The sequence below is a fragment of the Delphinus delphis genome, chromosome 7 (assembly GCF_949987515.2).
Source record: "Delphinus delphis chromosome 7, mDelDel1.2, whole genome shotgun sequence".
NCBI classification, from domain to species: domain Eukaryota; kingdom Metazoa; phylum Chordata; class Mammalia; order Artiodactyla; family Delphinidae; genus Delphinus; species Delphinus delphis.
This window is the reverse complement of record NC_082689.1, coordinates 60,585,019-60,606,766: the sequence shown is the minus strand read 5'-3', so window position 1 is coordinate 60,606,766 and position 21,748 is coordinate 60,585,019. Positions and strand designations below refer to the sequence as shown.

The 21,748-nt window shown below is 38.2% G+C and overlaps 1 protein-coding gene across 2 annotated transcripts in view; it reads right to left on the bottom strand.

Moving 5' to 3' along the window:
* The window catches only part of SLC25A12 (solute carrier family 25 member 12), a 174,281-nt gene that overhangs the window by 70,057 nt on the left and 82,476 nt on the right, over nucleotides 1–21,748 (bottom strand). The window contains exons 1-3 of one of the 2 annotated variants that reach the window (XM_060016588.1): nucleotides 21,180–21,253; nucleotides 20,178–20,231; nucleotides 2,130–2,272 (exon numbers count right to left, since the gene is read on the bottom strand). In XM_060016588.1, coding sequence (XP_059872571.1) covers nucleotides 2,130–2,272; nucleotides 20,178–20,231; nucleotides 21,180–21,191 — 209 coding nt within the window. In that variant the 5' untranslated portion in view covers nucleotides 21,192–21,253. Of the gene's footprint in view, nucleotides 1–2,129; nucleotides 2,273–20,177; nucleotides 20,232–21,179; nucleotides 21,254–21,748 lie in introns of those variants that run through there. The other variant, XM_060016587.1, reaches the window with a different exon arrangement.

Sequence of the window (21,748 nt, the reverse complement as noted above, 5' to 3'; positions counted from 1 at the left end):
TTTCCTACCCAATCTCAATCTGATTTATTCCAAGGAGAGAGGGGAAAAAGGAAGTTTAAGATGTTTTTAAAATTTGAAATAGAACAGATTTACCTTTTCAAAAGAGAAACAGTTTTTGGTTTTTTTTTTTAAGTAAACACTATTCAACAGTATTAGATTCTTTACTAGCCAAACCCATTTTTGATCTATCCCACTCTGGCAACGTAAACACTTGATTACACTTGACCACACTTTAACAACACAACTGATTCTGGCAGAACCACATGAAGCTTCAAATAAGATAGACAAGTAGGATGGATCAGAGCAGACAGTCACAAAAGGAAGCATCTGAAAAGATATGCATATCTGAAAGCAAGTCTCAGGCCAAATTAATGACAATAAATACTCTAATAAAAGTTTCTAAAAGAGCTTTAATAAATTTGAAGAAGGAATTCTGATTAAATATGATTAATTTTTATATGCCTTACTGTCTAATCACTATTGAGAGACCCAATGACTGAATGGTCCACAGTAACTCAGCAGTTCATTTGACTTTTTTTAAGAGACCAGGCACAAAATGTATACAAGTTCCCCGATATCTACCATTGATAAATTATACAAAATCTTTCCAAGATATAAAGTACTCACAGTAACTTTCATGCACTGTGCTAGATTCTATGAGAAAATACAAATGAATACAATAACCCAGGATTCAAAGAACTTAGAAACCAACACTTCTACTTTAACTATTAAACAGCCTTCTAAACGAATTTCACTGCATGCAAGTCTTGTCTTACTCTAACCTTCCATTTTTCTAAAATCTGATCGTATTTGTAATAACAGAAATAAGGTTTAAAGACTTAAAACTAGTTTTGCCTAGTTTTTCAAAGTTCTTCACACAAGCACCTCTACACGTAGGATAAAGAAACTGGGCCCTTGGAGGCCTGGGGCTGTAGCTTGGAACTCACAAAGCAAGGCATATAAATATTCCATTCCCTCCATAATACAGTCGTACTTGATTTTAATATAAAAATGCTGTTTCCCCTTGATTTGAGTAAACTGACACTCTAGTAAGATGCACCTTGTAATTTCTGTGACTGCACACATGTGTACACTACCAGGCTAAAAATACCTCCAAATCTGAGAGTCACAAGCCTACAGGATACAGTCAAAGCTTAGTACATGAGGTCCCCAGCTGCACTCCAACTGCTACTCTGACAACAACAAAGTAATGCCACAGCCCCACCGAAGTACTTATAACACAACCTCCTCAATGTGTACGCAGCAGAGACATGCAAGTGGCCCTTGATGTTTCATGCCACTGTTGTTCCCTTTCCTGGAATTCTCCCTATTTGTCCAACCACCAGCAAGCTCCTTTTTGTCTTCCCAGATTTCACTCAAGCATCACTTCTTCTAAGATGCTCTCCTGACCACCCAAAACATAGTTAACCATGCTTTCTTGGGTGTCCTTTGTATGTTTCATATGGTTCTACTATAACACCTTATTCCCAAAGTATTACTTTTTTTCTTGGTTTACTCATCCTCTTTCTCACTAAGCCATGAGCTGCTTCTTACGGTCAGGAACCTCATTTAATTTGTTTGTATTTCTAACGTCCAACAGTGCCTGGCAAATGGTGGTTGTTCAATAAATATCTGTCAGATAAATGAGTACACAGATAAATGAATAAATACCACTCTCTAAATTCTTCCCTGATTTATTTTTCTTCATAGCAGTTGTAACCACCTAATGTTATAATTTACTTTAAAATTTTGTTTATTGGTTTTCTATGATTTATTCACTGATGGAATTCTAGTACTTAGAACACTGCCTAAAATATAGTAGGTACTCAATATTTACTGAATGAATGAATGAATGAAAGACACTTAGTTACCTGAAAACTATTCTGCTCAGATTATTCAATATAAAATACGGCTTTTGCATGTAATTTTTTTTTCAAAAAAAGAAAAAAAAGAAATGCTAGTATATTTGATAATGGCACTAAATAACAGTTTTTATAAACTTCTAAGAAAAGATATGGTTTATTAATATTAAAATTCCAGATGGTCATGGGTAAATTCATGGTTTTCCTATTTTTTAACATAATATGGAAGAACATTAGTTTTTTTAAAAAGTGCATAAAGGTTCTTACCCATCCTTGGTTTGATCAGCTACTCCTGCCAAGAGCTGCACAATCTTCGGATTGCTATTTGGATCATTATACAGTCCAAGATAGCGCTGGACAAAGTCTTCCGGGGTCATGTAATGTTCTCCATTGACCTCAGTAGTGGCATACTAAAAAATAAATAATGTATACTTAAAATTAAAAGTATTCAATATCATTTCGTAGCCAACAAATGTTTTCTGAAAAGGTAAATTAAAGGCCAGTATCATAATCAAAATAAGAATAATAAATGCAGATTTTTCTCTGTATGGTCAAAAAACAAACACCCAGAGCCTGAGTTAAGAACATCAGTAAGGTACTGATACATGCTACAATATGGATGAACCTTGAAAACATTATAAGGTAAAGAAAACACACAAAATGCCACAAACCACATGATCCCATTTATATGAAATGTCCACAACAGGCAAATTCAGAGCTTCAGAGAAAAGAGTAGTTGCCAGGAACTAGGAGGAGGGGTGAATGGAGAGTAACCACTTTACGTAGGGGGTTTTTCTTTGGGAGTGATAAAAATGGTCTGGAATTAGATACTGGTGATAGTCATACAACATTGTAAATAAACTAAAAAACACTGACTTGCATACTTTAAAATGGTAAATTTTATGTAATGACTTTTATGTCAATCAAATATATGTGTAGATATATATGAAAAAATATGAGAAAGACGAAGAAAGGTGAAAGGGCAGCCAAGTGAGCAAGATGGAAAGTGAGAAGATAACATCTGGAGACTTCCTGCCTGCAAGAGTGGGGGGGGGGGGGATGGGGACACAACCTGCAAACCTTGAATGACAACAGCATAGCAAACAAGACCTGCCACCATAGGTACTCATTCTAAGTTCCAGGAGCGAGAAAAAACAAAAACATTCTGCCTTTTACGTCAATAATTTTAGAGAATAAAATAATAATAATACCTGCCTATCATATAAATGCCTCTTTATACATTCAGGGTTTTATGTACTATGGTGTGACCAAACATGACCAACCAAAGTCTTCATCTTTGGGTTGCAGTTGATCAATTTAGCTACTTAGGTCAACTATCAAAGTAGTAACATCAGAAAAGTTGTCAGAATTGAGGAATACAAGGCCCACTAGTGCCAAGCACAATAAATTCAAACAAACAAAACAAAAACCCACACCAGAGCCTGGCCCATCATCTTAAAATTGCAGGACATCAGGATAAAGAGAAAATCTTAAAAGTTTTCAGAGAGAAAAAATAGGTCATATATAAAGAATTATGAATCATGGGCCTCAATGTTTCCCAACAGAAACAGTAGAAGCTTGAAGACATTGCAGTAAGGCACTGAAAATTCTAAGAGAAATGATTTCTCACCTAGAGTTCTAAACTGAGTCAAACTTTCAACCAATTGTAAGAGTAGGTTAAAAGTACTTTGAGATATCCAGGTTCTCAAGATTTTTTTTCTCCCTTTATGTACCCTTTCTCAGGAAGCTATGATAATTCGCTCCATCAAAAAGTGAGCATGGGGGTTCCCTGGTGGCGCAGTGGTTGAGAGTCCGCCTGCCAATGCAGGGGACACGGGTTCGTGCCCCGGTCTGGGAAGATGCCACATACCGCGGAGCGGCTGGGCCCGTGAGCCATGGCCACTGAGCCTGCGCGTCCGGAGCCTGTGCTCCGCAACGGGAGAGGCCACAGCAGTGAGAGGCCCGCGTACCGCAAAAAAAAAAAAAAAAAAAAAAAAGAGAGCATGGACCAAGTAAGAGAAAGACAGGGGATCCAGGAAACAGATAATCAAATCCAGTAAAGTGGCCAAGGGAAATCCCAGTACAACATTTGTGCTGCAGGTCTCTGGAGTGCCATTCCTGGCTGGAGCAGACAGAGGGCTCCAAGAGGGCAAGCCACTAGGGAAACTGTAATGTCAGCGTATCCAAGGCATTTGGTACGTGGAAAATAACATAGGGAGGAGCTTAAATCTTTATGCAAATGCCCTCCTCTCAATGAGACCTACTCTTCATCAGCCTATTTCACATCACCACCCATGCCTATATCATATTCCCAATTCCTCCAGGGTGCTCTGCTTTTTTTCCCCCTGGCACCTATCACCTTCTAACATACTATATATTTTACTTCTTTATTATGTTTACTGTATCTCTCAACTAGAATGTAAATAACACAAAAGAAGGAATTTTTGTCTAGTTTGTTCCCTGATGTATCCCCAAGCACCAAGAATAATACCTGGCACATGGAGGGCACTCTAAACATTTGTTAATGAATTAGTACTAGGTACACAAATCACTAAGTAAATGAAAAGTTAGGTAATTTTTAACTCTATAAAAACATTAAATTATGAATAAGTACTTCTTTTGTATAAAAATAGAAAATATTATAATACATGATTTGGCTGAAAATAAACAGAACTTAGTCATAATAATGTAGATACCAAACATTAATAACAATTACAAATATGCTCATAAGAATGGAGGGAGAAGAATGCGGGAGGAAGTAGTATAAAGAAGCTAAGTCCTCATCTGCTATAAAAGAAAGTCAATAGTGTCTAGAAACAGCAGTATAGAAATATGAAGGGAAATATCAAAATGAATAGCTAGAAAAGTTACAAGAGCTTGCTTCTAGGAAGCAAGATGAGGATGAGAAGGATAAGAGCAAAGGACGGTTGGTCTGCTTTTTGGTTAAGCATTTCAAATGTCCTCATTTGTGAATCTGTCTAAACCAAGCCACTAGCTCTTTCAATAAGGAGAGAGTTAAAGTTTTAAATATTTCCTTGGTTGTACTCTGAAAAATACCGTAGAGGCTATCACAACAAATGCTCTATCAGCCTGCACAAGAAGCAGCCCAAAGGTGGACACATTTTTACTAGCTGGTACTACCAAAAGCACCTAACTAATATCACCCCAAAAAAAGTCATGTTCTCTCTACATGCTATAAAAGTCATTCCTGAAAGGGTCCTGGGTTTATATCCTGGCTCTACCACTAACTCGCTGTGAGTCCTTCAACGATGCCATTCTCCTCCCAAGCCTCTAGATAAAACACGCATCTATAAAATGAAAACTAAATAATCTTTGAATTTTAAAACAATACACATGCAAATACAGGATAAAGAAAAAATAAACTGAATGGCATTGATAGTGATAGTGAGTGGATTCTACTAATTCTAATCAACTGCTTCTTCTCCTCCTTGAAGTTCTTCAATGTATAGCATAACATTGTTATGCTATACATTGACATGTATACCCTGACATGTTTACCAAGATACGAAAACCACCAGAGTTAAGGACAGGCAGGAGTGGGGAAAGGCACAATGTCAGGGAGACTACTGCAACTGGAAAGAGGGATCAATACAAGGAAGTATAAAAATAGAATTTTAAGAGACTGACAAGTCAACAACTAACTAGAATAAGTGCCAAAGGTATGAGAAACATACACCGGGAACCAAAAAGAATGATTCATTTTGCGGATAGGTGGGAAGGGATTGATGGGAAGGAAAAGAAAATAATGTTTAGAATAGGCCTTGAGAGTAAAACTTAATTTCAACTGCAAATGGAGAGAAGTATTTCAGGCTTAAAAAAAAGCAAACAAATACAGAAATTTAAAACATATATTTATTTCTTTTTGGGGGGAGGAGGAGTTAGTTGGAGAAAGAAATGGTAACAAAGAGAGGGTATACAAAGATATGTAGAAGAAAGTGAAGCTGAAAGGCAGTTTGAGACCAGATAGTGGAAGACTTGGAATGCTAAACTGAATAGTCTGTACTTTATCCTGGCCATGGGAAGCCACTGAAAATTTTACAACAGGAGAGAGACATGATCTGACCTGTGCCCTCTCTGGAGGCAAAGTAAAAGGTGGACTGGAGAAGAGAGAAACTGACTGGGGGCAGGGAGACCAAGCAGTGGCTACTGCAACGATCCAGGTAAAAGAGATTGAGGCCTGAACCAAGGCAATGGGAGTGAAAATGCAAAACAATGGGGACTTTCATCCACTGCTAGCAGCTTTTTCTTTTATTTATGATTTTAATGCTGTCAATTCATACCATTCAAAATTCAAAACGATATACAGTGAAAAGTCTTCCTCCCACCTCTGTCCCCAGTCACTCAATTCCTCACTCCAAGGGCAATCAATTTCTTGCATATGCTTCCAGAGATGTTCTGTGCATAAACAAGTAAATTTTATATATAGGATATATATATATATATATATATATATATATGCCAATATATATACATACAAATATGTACGTATGAATATTCTTATCCATTTGTTTTTTACACAAATGATAACATACTGTTTACATTGTTCTATACACCTTGCTTTTTCAAATTCAGGCCTTTTAAAAAGTGATTTAGGGCTTCCCTGGTGGCACAGTGGTTAAGAATCCGCCTGCCAATGCAGGGGGACATGGGTTCGAGCCCTGGCTCAGGAAGATCCCACATGCTGCGGAGCAACTAAGCCCGTGTGCCACAACTACTAAGCTTGCGCTCTAGAGCCTGCGAGCCACAACTACTGAGCCCATGTGCCACAACTACTGAAGCCTGTGCGCCTAGAGCCCATGCTCCACAACAAGAGAAGCCACGACAATGAGAAGCCCGCGCACCGCAACCAAGAGTAGTCCCTGCTCACCGCAGCTAGAGAAAGCCTGTGTGCAGCAGCAAAGACCCAACACAGCCATAAATAAATAAATAAATAAATTTTTAAAAAGTGATTTAGCAACATATATGTACATACACACAAATATACATACATGTCATATATAAAGAACCATAGAAATGCTCATATTCTCTGACAAAGAATCCTGGGCCAACTTTTATGAGAAATTTAAAAGAATTAAGAACTAAATATAAAATAAGAAAATACAAGAGATGGGTTATGGTGATCTTTGTTCTCTCACTTCACAATTTGAGTGTTGCTTTCTTTAATTAGCAGATGTCAATTTTCAAAAGAAACAATATGAAAACATTTCAGAGTATTTACAAAATACAGCAACTAATTGTTCATTTCTTTTGTCACGGAGGTGTCTAATATCTAATACTAATACCTAAATTTGATTGCCAGGACTATCACCACTATATACACAGAACACAAACACACACACACACACACACACACACACAGAATGTATACTGCACTTACTGAATCACCAGGATTTCACAACATTCTTGACTTTAAAACTATCAGGAAACAGAGCAGCCTTAGCACAAATCACCAAGGACACAGTGGCCAACAAGGAAAACAAATGCTTTTGTTGACATGTACTTGGAACAGGCTTTGCCAGTATCTTAGGTTATAAATGATGCCAGAGAATCACTTACCCTGAGGTATTTTGCTAGTGTTTTCCCCAACTCTCCTAGTCTATTTTAACTTGATTTTAACTGAAAGATAAAGTGCATAGCTCAGAGGAAAAAAACACAAGTCTTCTCACCTACAAGGAGTCAGTACTTGACTTCTGCAGGAGACAGTTAACTAATTAACTCATTAAATTAGAGACAATTACTTGGCAATGTCAGTGAGCCTGCTGCCTGAACAGACAAAACAGAAGAGGGAATTTAGAACTGAAACTAGAAATCTACTCACAGTCAGTCAAGAGACTAAAACATTTTAGGTATTATGTTAACAAAGAAAAGCAGGTACCTCAAAAACAGGTGATACGTTTAAACCGAAAAGTATTTTTTAAAAGAAGACTGACCTGTTTATTTTAAATAACTTCATTGCTTTCAACACTTATTTTAATTGACTGGATAATAATGTTTAAACAGACCAAAAAAAAAAAAAAAGAAACATGGCCTAAAGTAACACATACAGCTAGAAATAGGAAAAGGTTAAGTGGCCTTATTGAGACCTTCTCTTTCTGCTAACCAAAATGACTTGCATGTTTACACTAAAAACGATAAAAAGCAATTTAAAAAAAGTTTTGGATCTCCTAGACTAACACTTATGCTAAAATTTTAATATATTAATTTAGTAGTTTCACAATATCATTTTTTTTTTTAAGTTTTTATAAAATTAATTAATTTATTTATTTTTGGCTGTGTTGGGTCTTCATTGCTGCAGGCAGGCTTTCTCTAGTTGCGGTGCATGGGCTTCTCACTGAGGTAGCTTCTCTTGTTGCAGAGCACGGGCTCTAGGTACACAGGCTTCAGTAGTTGTGGTGCGTGGGCTCAGCAGTTGTGGCTCACTGGCTTAGTTGCTCCGTGGCATGTGGGATCCTCCCAGACCAAGGATTGAACCCATGTCCCCTTCATTGGCAGGCGGATTCTTAACCAATGTGCCACCAGGGAAGTCCCACGATATCATTCGTATTTTGTTCCTATCATTTCAAAGACTGAACTAAAATGACTTTAAATGAAATTAACCAAATATTATATCCATACTCCAAATAACTTTAGAGTTAATCATTTGCCATTTCAAATATGTTTCTTAAGCAGTCATAAATCCCTCTTGGGCAAGAAGTCAAGGACACATGAAAGACACAGACAAGAAGTAGCTGACAGTATCTGAATAAAAATAGGTAGTCTGTTCTCTCGATTAAACTTTTTCCTAACCTAACGCAAGTATTTTAATGTAAAAGTGCACATAGCTTTGACATTTCCAGAAATATTTGAATTTACTTTGAGTATAGTTCATATGTGTTTGAAAAAGCCTTGACGTTCTGAAGCTTGAGAAAGAAAACGGATCTTAATGAAAAATTAGAATCTTTATACATTTATTCAAAATTATTGCTGATAAAAGACAGTAGGGTTTCATATACAGATTTATGTTGTACTTGCACTGAACTACCTCTAGCACCAAGTGATAAGATCATGTTATCTAGAAATGTTTTGCCTATCAAGCCTACAGATCAACACATCAAGACCTCACTTGACTGTAGTAAATTGGATAACAGTAACTCCTTTGCAATTTACCAAATTTAACCTTAAGTAACCTTTAGAATGTATGCAACCTACATCACAGGTCAACTATAAAGTAGACTTTACGTAGAGTCTATACACAACCCTAAATTTCCATTGAGTAAGGAAAAAAAAAAGTTAACTTAAAATTCAATGACATGAATGAGTAAACCCAAATAGTCTAAATGATATTAAATTACCTGTTTAAATGGTTTAAGTTCAAAAACAGATTTTATTTGATGTTCGATATTTCTAAAAGATTTTCCAGAGATTATAAAGGAAAATTCTGACAGGCTGTGACTAGAAAGTTGGTTACTTTTAAAGAAATTATACAGTGTGTCAAGATAAAGAATTTTCTTTTTTCAGTAATACCAAAACAAGGTAATATATCTAGAAGCACTACTTATTAAGCCGAAAATTTGCTTAAATCAAATCTTTCAGGTTACTTTGTTTTCACTTTTAAAACATTTATCAAGCACCAACTTTGTGCTGGGCATTAGGCCTGGTGCTAGGGATGTAGAGATCAAAAAGACTTAGTTCCAGCCCTCAAGCTGCTCAGAGAGGATGGCATGATGGACACTGAAACTAAGGTCAGAAAACAGGGACTAAGCCTGGGTCGTTAACTAATAGAGATTTCTTGAGCAAACACATAGCTTCTCAGAGTCTCTTTAACAAGAAGTTACAGAAAGATAGATATTTTTGTAAGGGAGAAAATGAGATCTTGAACACCAAAGTACTTGGAAATTGTAAAGCTAATGCATATTGACATACTTATTCTAAAATGCTTAGAAGACACAGAAAAGCAGAGGATTCCAGTTTCCCTCTTGCGTATTGAATTTTTCAGCTTCTGCTCGAACATGGAGGAGTTACTCTTCTAACTCCTCACCTTTATCCAAACCAAGGTTTCTTTGGGGTTGACTTCCACTATTCTTGGGTTTACCAGAAAATCAGTCCTGACTGGTCTAGGCAGCTTCATCTCTGCTCAGCCAACATGTGGCTGTAATATGAGTCAAAACACACTGTTCCTCCATGACTTTGCTCCAATTAAGATACACTGACATTTTCAGATCTTAACATCCTTGCAATTTCAGTAATTCTCAAACGACAACGTCACAAAGTTCAGTAACTACAAATATCACGTAGAGCATTTCCCATATAGAAAAATGAATTACATGAACAGTGGAGGAGGAAGACAGGTACCAAGGCAAGAGCTGAGCATATGAAGCTAATCCTCTTGCTGTCCTTCACTATCATTACTGCTCTTACTCCTAATGGAAGCCAAATTTAGTCAGGAATGCATGCCCTTTCACTACACACTCTATGCAACAAGCAAAGACCGCAACAGATCCAACAACACAAACCCTGTTACAATAGTACAATGTGGAATTCATCTATCATAAATAATATTTTAATGAGAAAAAATAATTTTTAACACATATGGTCACATAAATTTTAACAACTCTATTGAGCCACATTAATTTTTTTAAACAGAGATTTTAATTAGTGACACAAAATTTTTCTGATATTTACTAAAATCTACAAATGCATTAGGAAAAGGCAGTTTTATACATCTAATTAGCACTTTCAGTTGCATATTTCACGTATACTAGAAACAAAACCTTCTATTTAATTTTGCAAAGAAAATTCTCCAGAAGTCTTCCTTTCTCACTCTGATCGCTTCATGAAATACTATTCTCTTTTTGCTTTAATATATGTATTTTTTACTGTCCATTACAGCAAGTCCTACTGTCAGCTACTAAACAATGCAATTTCTAATAGAATGAGGAGGTGTAAGACTCTCGTTAATCACTGAAATCAACTAAAGCTACCATAATAAACTAAGTCTATCAAAACAACCCCTAAAAATGGCCAAAAACCTTGTAAATAAAATAATGACCCCAGACAAGTCAATAACTGGAACTAGAATGCTTCTCAGGGCAGATTAAGTTGAATAATTAATTTGCATTGTTTTTAAAATAAATACTTCAATCTCTTGGTCTAAGTAACCATGGGAACATACAAGGAGCGTACACACTTATAAGCCGGGGCAAATCACGTTTGACAATCAAGGTGCAGCTCCTAGGAGTACAGAATGCTTTACTGTTGGTAAGCCTTGATTAAATAGCAAGATTTCTGCCATGGAGAAAGAAGGCCCTTTATCCTGGTAGGGAGCAAAGACAGATCAACAAAATGCAATGTAGGAACCTGGCTTGGGTCCTGATTTTAAAAAAGCAACTTTAAAAAAATCAAACAAGGGACTTCCCTGGCGGCGCAGTGGTTAAGAATCCACCTGCCAATGCAGGGGACACGGGTTCGAGCCCTGGTCCGGGAAGATCCCACATGCTGTGGAGCAACTAAGCCCGTGTGCCACAACTACTGAGCTTGTGCTCTAGAGCCTGAGAGCCACAACTACTGAAGCCTGTGTGCCACAACTACTGAAGCCCGCTCACCTAGAGCCTGTGCTCTGCAAGAAGAGAAGCCACCGCAATGAGAAGCCCACGCACTGCAACGAAGAGCAGCCTCCGCTCGCCACAACTAGAGAAACCCCACGTGGCAGCAACGAAGACCCAATGCAGCCAAAAATAAAAATTAAAAAAAAAAAGTTATCTTAAAAAAAAAAATGAAACAAGCATGGAAATTTCAACGTGAATGGAAATCCATGTGGTTAAGGAAAAATTTTAGGTGTGACAACGTATTGTGGTTTGGTTGGCTTTTCAGAGTCATCATCTTTTAGAGACAGACACTAAAGTATTTATGCATGCAGTGATAGGATGTCTGGAAATTGCTTCAGAATAATCCAGTGCAGCTGCAATATAGATGAAGCAAAATTAGCTATGATAGTTGGTGAAGATCAGTGATGGGTACATAGCAATTCATTATGCTACCTTCTTTAAATTCATATATGTTTTAAATTTTCCATAATAAAAAAGGCTTTTTAAAAGGTTACAAAAAAACGAGATGATTCTACACTTACTACCATCCCTGTATTGCCCTACAATATTAAGTAAAAAAGGCATGTTGTATTAACATACATAAAGCAAGTCTCTTCCATTTACCATACAACCTTGAAGAGGTTGCTTAACTGTTCTGGGGCTCAGTTTTCTCATCTATAAAATGGGAATATTAACGGCACCTACCTTATAGAGTTGTTCTGAGGATTACATATGATTTGTATAAAACACTTAAAACATTGCCTAAGACATAATAGTAAGCAAACAATAGCACAGTCCTAGAAGCCCAATACTGGCCATGGCACTGGTTTCAGTGAACGATGTTTCAGAAATTTCAGCAGCACTAAGTAAAAGAGAGCTGGACAGAACAGGGAGATGATGATTTTTTAAAAATTACACACATAAAGAATGAATTACAAGTCTCTCTTTCACATCTGTGTCTTGGTATTTCTTGGTTGGACTATTTTTCCTTCTCTGATTCAGAAAGAACAACTGAAGGTTCAAAAGAAAACTCTACATATATCTTCCACAGTCTCCCAGTCTTAAGACCATGGCTCTACCCCTTCTCAGAACCTACAGACTTGTGAGAAATTACCTCTTACGGTGGTATTTCTGAATGTGGGGATTTGTGAAGATCTTCAGACTTATATCTCAAGAATGTGAGTAGGACTTCCCTGGCGGTGCAGTGGTTAAGAATCCGCCTGCCAATGCAGGGGACATGGGTTCGAGCCCTGGTCCGGGAATCCCACAGGCCGTGGAGGAACTAAGCCTGTGCGCTACAACTACTGAAGCCGGCGCACCTAGAGCACGTGCTCCGCAACAAAAAAAAAGCCACCGCAATGAAAAGCCTGCGCACCACAACGAAGACCCAACACATCCAAAAAAAAAAAAAAAAAAAGAATGTGAGTAATTAACTGATTAAATGTACATAATCATAAACACTTACTAGCATCTTAGTCACTTTATAGGTCCAGCACAGTTACCTGGGGAACACAAGGGACTGAGATCCTTTTCAGGAAAGAAAGTCCTCACCTCAGAAGAAAAGGAAGGGGACAAAGAACTAAGCTTTACTAGATTCTCCATGTGTCAGGCACTATTTACACATTACCTTATTTATCTTCATAACATCCCTACATGCTAGATATGGTTACTCTTTCTTAGACAGATGAGGAAACAGACTCCAAAAGTAATGTAAACACCTAAGGTCATATAGCAAAAAGGGATCAAATAAGGATTCAAGTTCTGGTTAGATTACAAAGCCCATGTAGGTTCCAGCTACACTCTGTGGCCTCCTGGATGAAAAGGAGTCAACCAAGGCCCAGCTCAAGATATTCTAAGAGTGCTGTGGACAGGAGGAAATTAAACTGAAAGAATCACAGTCTACTCAAGGCAGTCATCCACGAGAAGGTACAGAAATGTATGAGAAAGCTTACATTTCAATATGATCTATCTAAATACAATGTATTTAAAATATAAATTGAATCATTCCACTTCCAAGGTGAAGGACCTTCAGCGGTTTCCATGACACTCTTTATAAGAAGAATCCAAACTCTTCTTCATGGCCTACAAACAAGGCCCTGCTTGGTGTGGCTCCTTCAGCCTCATCTCTTACTGGCCATGCACCCCCTCACTCACTGATGCTTCAGGCACACTGGCCTCATTTTTGTTTGTTGAACATACCAAACCCTATCACCATCTAGGCCCTTGCACTTGCGGAACTGTCTATACCTACCTTTCAGTTCTCAGCCCTAATATCACTTCCTCAGGGGCCTTCACTAGCCACCATCTTGAAAAACAATCACCTTTTCCATCATTCCATTTATTGGACTTGTCACAATCTGTAGTTGGTTTTGGTTTGTTTATTTGTTTCTCAGTGTGTGGTCTTTGTTATTGTCTGTCTCACCCCTACCTAGAATGTGAGGTCCTACCTTCACTAAACTCCTCTATCTTATCTACAAAGGTAGAACCACACATATGACTGGCCTATCACATAGAAGACAATTAAAAATGTATTGATTGGTAGTAGAACATAGATGGCATTTAATAACACATTTTTTCATCTTTTCAATTATTTTTTAATCTGTCTAGCTGATTCAAGGATAAAGTCTTCACTATGTTGCTAGTATGCCCTTAATGCCTAACACTTTTTTATTAATAAGAACTCTACATAGTTTACGGCAAATACTTTATAAACTAAAGATAAATGTTATCATCTTCAATTCCTATAGTCTGAAAAACTGGTGAAAACCTGTTATTCAGTGTGGCTAAGAAAACTATAGATCTCCTTCTGTGTGTCTCTTACTGGGTTCTACAACCCAATTTACACTGCAAAGTCCTTTTTTAACTTCAGGTTCTGAATTACTAAGTTCTTACTTTTTAAATTATTCACTTGCTCAAAATTTAATACATATACATTGAAATTTTGTTTTTATTTCCCCCGAATTCTTTCCCCAACCAAGTTAACATTATCTATCCTTCCATACCTTTCTTAATGTCCATTAAATTATATCAAACATATATGTTTAAATATACATACAACATATATGAAGTAATGTTTAGAAAAGTAGAATCATTCTACATAAACTTTTTTACATCTTTCTTTCCTCATTTATAGTACACTGAAAATCCCTCTAAATCAGCTGGAATAAGCCTGACTCATTCTTTCTCGTGTCTGCATAATTTTCCATGTTATGGTTATTTCATAATTTTTCTACTGCTTCCCTTTGATAGCATTTATTTTGTCCCCCCCTTTTTTTCTATTTTTTGAGGGACAATTATTGAGTGCTGCCACTAACAACCTTGTACATATATATTCTTATGAGTATTTTTATTTCTCTGGGATAAATATCCCAAAAGTAGGACTGCTTGTTTAAGTGGTATCTTTTTATTTTAAACCATTGCCAACTGCTTTGCAAAGAGTCTTTGTTTCCACAAATGCAGTATGAGAGCACCTTTCTTCTCCACATTTGGCCTCAGTAGGTGTTATCATCTTTCAATACTTGATAATCTTATTAGAACTGTAATATTGTGGTACACATTCTACACTTTGGAAAACATAGTCCTAACTCATATTTCAACAAAATAGAAAAGTCTCCTGCTAAAAGCCCTGCTTAATTCCCTTCTCAGCCACAGGTTACTGCCAAAAGTAAATAAATACGTAATATGTAAACAAATATTTATTGAATAAAGCACATTTCTTTCAATCAAAAATTTATATGTTATCATAAAAACCCTAAGGAAGAATCACTCTTTGCTTTACATTAGCAGCAGCATCTTCTATACCTACTTTCTAATGTAAAATAAACAAGATAGAAAAAAATGCATTTTCATAATTTTATATGGGATATGATCTTCACTGTTACATTGGTGATAATGAAAAAAAGAACAGGATCAAAATAATATTTGGTTTCTACATTGCCATACATTTTTGGTCTAGCATATATAACGGTACAGTCTCAACATGTATTGCTTTTATCACAGAATACATTGGTAAATGAACAACAGAAAATCTATCAACTAAAAAAAAGACAGAGGGCTTCCCTGGTGGTGCAGTAGTTAAGAATCTGCCTGCCAATGCAGGGGACACGGGTTCGAGCCCTGGTCCGGGAAGATCCCATGTGCTGCGGAGCATGCCTGTGAGCCACAACTACTGAGCCTGCGCTCTAGAGCCCACAAGCCACAACTACTGAGCCCACGTGCCACAACTACTGAGACCGCGCACCTAGAGCCCATGCTTGCAACAAGAGAAGCCACCGCGATGAGAAGCCCGCGCAACAAAACGAAGAGTAGCCCCTGCTCACCACAACTAGAGAAAGCCTGTGCACAGCAACGAATATCCAACGCAGCCAAAAGTAAATAAAATAAAATAAATAAATCTATAAAAAAAAAAAAGACAGAGATCTTGAAAAATCATTCACTTAAAACAGTTTTTTGTTTTGTTCTGGTTTGGTTTTTTCGGCCCCACTGTGCAGCTTGCGGGATCTTAGTTCCCAACCAGGGATTGAACCAGGGGCCACAGCAGTGAAAGCGCCAAGTCCTAACCACTGGACAGCCAGGGAAGTCCCTTAAAACAGTTTTTTGATAAACCTACTTTGCCACAAAGCACAGACCAAACCAGATTAACTCTTCATTTTGAAATTCGTCAGGCTTATAACAAACAGCCTGTGACATTCCTGTTGTCCTCACCTCACCTCCCTCTTCATCGTTTCTATTGTCTCCTTTTGCTACTGTATACCTCTGATGTAGCAAATTTGGTTAAATGATAGTGTGTGGGTGAGAGAGGTAAAAGAAGGCATAAATCAAGAAATGACAGTTGTAAGGGTAGCAACAGTAAAATATTAGTTTGACAGATGGTTGTAAAATTATAGCAGTCTAACACATAAGAATTCATAGCTTTGCTCCAATTTTATGAACTTGGGTGACAGGAAAAAGCAGAATCCTAGTGAATATTATTGTTCTTTTTTAATTAATAGAAAACATAGCTCATCAAAATTTGAGAAACAATGAACACAGACAAAATAAACCTATTTCTCTATACTCAAACCATAATGCTTTACTCTCATGAACTTGCACACATCATTCCATTAAACATAGATACAACAGCACTTTCAAACAGGAATATTTTGCTGTTTACAAAACAAATGATTTTTTGAGCCACACCGACTATTCGTGAATTTAGACAGTTAACGCCACAGATCTAAATTTTACAAAAGAGAGCTTCTAACTGAATTCTAAAATTCAAAATTAAATCTTCTCTTTAAGTAGCTCAAATGACCCTGAACTCAAGTGACCCCCAAATCCTACCAAAACCAAATTATACTAATAACAGAATAATCTAGATTTTAGTCTTTGACTATACCCTTTTTGTGAAACTCTAAACTCCCATGGGATCCTTCTCCCTAGTTCCCCTCCTCCTCCTTCCACTTCAATTGAGGATATCACTTATAAATCAGTCCCTTATTCCCTGTCTTGTTTATTTTATAAGTAATCCCCCTAACCCAAGGATTCATCTACCACCTGTACAAATTTGTATCTGACTTTTTTTTTTTTTTTTTTTGCGCTATGCGGGCCTCTCACTATTGTGGCCTCTCCCATTGTGGAGCACAGGCTCCGGACGCGCAGGCTCAGCGGCCATGGCTCACGGGCCCAGCTGCTCCACGGCATGTGGGATCTTCCTGGACCGGGGCACGAACCCGTGTCCCCTGCATCGGCAGGCGGACTCTCAACCACTGCGCCACCAGGGAAGCCCCTGTATCTGATTTTTACTTACTGGGACACATTTATTTAGCAACCAAACTTCAAACCGCGCCCCCCCCCAAATTCCCAAAATAGATGCCTTATAAATTAACATCTATTCTAAAAATGCCAGATTCACTACTCCTTCCTTTACTTTCACATTTAATACCAAATTCAATTGATTCATCCCTTCCAAAGTCCCTGGTATTGTCCTTCCATTCCATTTCCTCAGCCATCAGCCACTCCTGGTCATTATCTCCAACATGAATTATTTCAATAGCCTCTTAACTGATCTCTCTACCTACTTCCAACCTCTCCATACTTTATCCAACATACACAAAGAGCTGCCAGAATTCACCACTTCAGTTTGCCCACTCAGAAACCCACAGTGCCTTCCTACTGTTGCAAATCTAAACTCCTTGGCCAAATGTTCTAGGTAGTCACAGTGTAAAGGTACTGTTTTTCATCACCTAAGTAACTGGATTTTTTTTTCTTTAACTTCTTAAAAAACACAGCTGCTGTTAGACCCTTACATACCTCTAGCTTTCAAAAGTCATCCCATTTCAAGATCCCACAAGTGGCAGAGTATAAGGGTTAAGAAGATGGATTCTATAGTTTGATTTGAATCCAAATCTCTACCACTTATGAGTTAAGTGACATTAACCAGCCAATTAACTTCATCTGTTTAACAGGGACAACAATGCTATCTCCTAAGGTTGTTATGAAAATTAATAAAATACCCTTACCTGAAATATTGTAAATCAACTACATGTCAATTAAGAATTTTTTTAAAGAAAATTAATATAATACCCTTAAAGGACTAGGTCAATACCCAGCATACTACAGAATGATCAGTAAATGATAGCCACTGTCATTATTATCACATGACCACAATTATCTGGACAAACCAACTTGACTGTCATACCAGAGGCTATGCATTTGCCTTCATTATTCTTGACTCCCTCTACCAAAAACTGTGGGAGATGGAACCCGTCTCAAAGAGGAGCTTGTCATATGTCCATTACCATTCAAGTCTTGGCTCAATCCTCCCCTGTAATTATTCAATATACTAAACTAAATACAAGTGCATACATGGCACACAAATAATCCTCAGTAAATATATGTAGCAACATTAAGTTATAAAGAAATGCATAGTTAGTATGTATTTTTGCCTATTACCTCTAAAATATTTATAAACCATATGTATCTAAAACAAAACTTTCTAAATAATGTTCTACAGCTTCAAGTAACTATAGTTTGAAGTATTTCAGACAGAAATTTTAAAATCTATGTTACTTGCTAACTGCCCTCAAACTGATTCAACTAAAGCTGCTTCAGCTACTTGACGGTAAGTTATCTCCTCTGTCTCTTACCAATAACTCTTGGGTCAGTGCTTTACAGTTAGGGCTGAACATGCAATTATAAATTCCACAAAGTTTCAGTATAAAAAATAAGGGCATCATCAAAATAATGTGTAAAAAGATAAGATTTAAAAGTTTTCAAAAAGCTAGGCACAGTCCCAGCTCTCTCTGTATTTGCATTCTCCTCTCTCCCCAAAAACCAAATCCATACAGAATCACAGATTTTTTCCATAGGATTTTTAAAGCTGAAAGGACTTCAGTTCACATTCCCTTATGGCCCACTGAGTCCCACATGAGAAGATGAAGCCCAGGAAAGCCAGATAATTAGCTTACAGGTACCACAACCAGATAGAGGCAGGGCTGGCAACTGAACCCAGTGTTCCTAACACCTGGGTCAGTGCTCTGTTCATCACCTCCTGCAGCATTTTCAAATGATTTCTTCCATGCCTACTTAATTTAGAAAATAAAATGAACTATATCCATGAACTCCTCATAAAACAATTGAGTACATGGTGTGGTTAACACTGACATATTTTTGGTTATTTTCAAGAACAACTGTGAGGAATAAAGGTTTTGAACCATAAATAGAGCATTTCTATCACAATTACTTTTGTTCTGGAAATGATGCTTCCCTTCAACAGATTTTATAAAATTTAAGATTCTCAATTTCACTAATTGGTCATCTGTGAAGCGTGCTCCCCAACAATAGCTTAAGCAACTCACATGTCTCAGATAAAAATGTCATCTATTCCAGGCTGATCTGTATATGTTAGAGTCTGTTCCTAATATAGAATCATAGACTTTTGCAGTTGGAAAGAACCTTGGAGATCACCTCTCATTTTACAGAGGAAACTAATACCCAGCAGGGACCTGCCCAAGGTCAAAGTTTCTATATGAGAACCATGTCCAGAATAGAAAGTTCTTAAAAGATTTCAGAGAAAAATACAACATTTGGTAGAACACCTTAGCTTGTCTCCCTTTATATGTACTTAGGTACAATTTCCTGCACGCAGAACTTTTGAAATTTAAGAAAAGAAAGCAAAACAAAAAAACTAAGCCAATTCTTTAGGCGTCTACAGCAAGTCACTGATCCTAAAAACTTAGCAGAAGTGAAGGTGGATCCTTGCAAGAATCCCAAACAGTAACATTTTGTAACACAACCCCCAATGCCCATGGACATAATATAAATAAACAGAGGGCGAAAACACACAAATTAAGAACAGTTATAATATTCTTACCTCTGTAACAAATTACACAGTTGCTTAGAAGTAGGAAAACTTTATAAGCACACAGCTTTCAAGGAAAAAAGAATTTTAATCATCATACCTATCAATTGCACAAGAGTGTCAATACATTTTGAAATTTTATTTTGGTCACAATGGTTAAGAGAAGATGGAAATCCTTTTTAGTGTTTTTTTTACATGTCTTAAGTCATGTTAAAAAATGTGAGGGAAATCTTTTTATAAAAACGTAATAAGAGACTTATAATCTATATTATCTATTGTCAAGTTCTTAAGAATACATGAAAATAGAACATTCCTGAAAGTTAAGGCCTAAAAAGTACTAGACTTATATCTCCCCCACCAAGAAAAAGCACAGCCCGTAAGCCAATTTACCTGTAGGAATATGTTTCTTAACTCCTGAGGATCACCTCGCTTGGTTGTCTGCACCTGTAAGAAAAAAAAAAGCCAGTTAATGCTTCACTAGAGACCAGGCAATCTCTTGAGATTACAGTTCACAAATGCCAGCAATCAATGCTCTTATCTTTTATAAGGGCATTTAGCTTAAAACAAACCAAAAGCACTAATACTGATAACAACTGTCAAATTGGAGCTCTGTGACCACAGGGTGGAAAGACAGGTGTGAAGAGCCTAAAATATAGCAAATCTACCACATAGATTTCCCCTGGACTGGAAAGGGAAGGCCATGAGGATCAATCCCCTACCTATTCCACATCCACCAGCAACACATTTGGCAACCACCCACCTTCAAATCAAGAGGCCATTAAGGCTAGTAGAGACAACAGGAAAGTTGAAACTCCCAAATTAATCGCATGGCCTACTGGCCTTTCTTCCCGTGGAAAGCAATCCAGAATATAATTATCTCCACGCCCCTCTCTTTCTCCACCCAACCTAAAATCATGAAAACCGCTGCAACGTTTCTAAATACTTTAGCCATCCTGCCACCTGCAGCTCAAATGCCAACCACTGCCCCCTGCTCCAGAGGCCCCCAAATACTCAATTACTCACCCCCTCCCCCACCGCGGTACACAGATGCCTTAGGCATCCCCGGCTATATATGCCACTTCCTCCCACTCCCTTTCTGATGCCCTCCAACCCCTGGCTCACAATTCCATGTACCCAGGGCAGGATACTACGCTTCCTTCACCGACCTGTGGCCCTTACAAGCCCCTCCAACTCAAAATCCCTCCTCCTTCCCCTCCCCCGGCCGGGCATCCTCTCCCTCCAGTCCAAGCCCCGCACGGCTCTCCCTGGAGCCCCAGGACACGCTATCTAACAATCAGGCAAAGAAGTAAATAGGAAGAGGTGAGGGACTGCAGGCACGGTCCCCGGAATGTCTCTTATGAAATAAAGACAGCAGCAGAGAGTTAGAGTCACCTTGACCGCCATGCTGTGCTCAGAAGCCGGGGACGAGCGAGTGAGCGAGCAGGGCCGAGCTGTCAGGGCACGCGCGCGCCGCCTTCCCGGCCGCGCCCGCCCTCCCTCCCGCTCGGTCGCCGGCGTCGCGCGCGCCTCTATGCAAATGAGCCCGGGGCGGGCGGGGCCGGCAGGGGGCTCGGCGTCCCAGCCAGAAAGAGCTGGCCCGCGGGGCGGAGGAGGACGTGCCTCCCGCCGGGGAGACTGGAGGACCAAGCCGTGGGATTCCGGCGTGCCGCTTGATTGCCGGCAGCTGAGCAGCCGCCAGGAAAGCCCCAGGTCTCTTAAGGCCTCTTAGTGGGTGTGGCTTTGGGAGCCGACTTCAGCCAAAGTCGTTTTCGCCTGAGACTCAGAGCAACACTTGGGGCCTAGATTGAGCAAGATTTCGAAGGATCAAAGAACATGTTCCGTTTGAAAGAATAACAGCAGATGAATTGATGACAACTAAAGGGAAATACTGACAATAAAACAGATTGGGAACCACTCACTCTGGGGAAAGCCTAAGTAAACATAACTTGAGAAATAGGTCC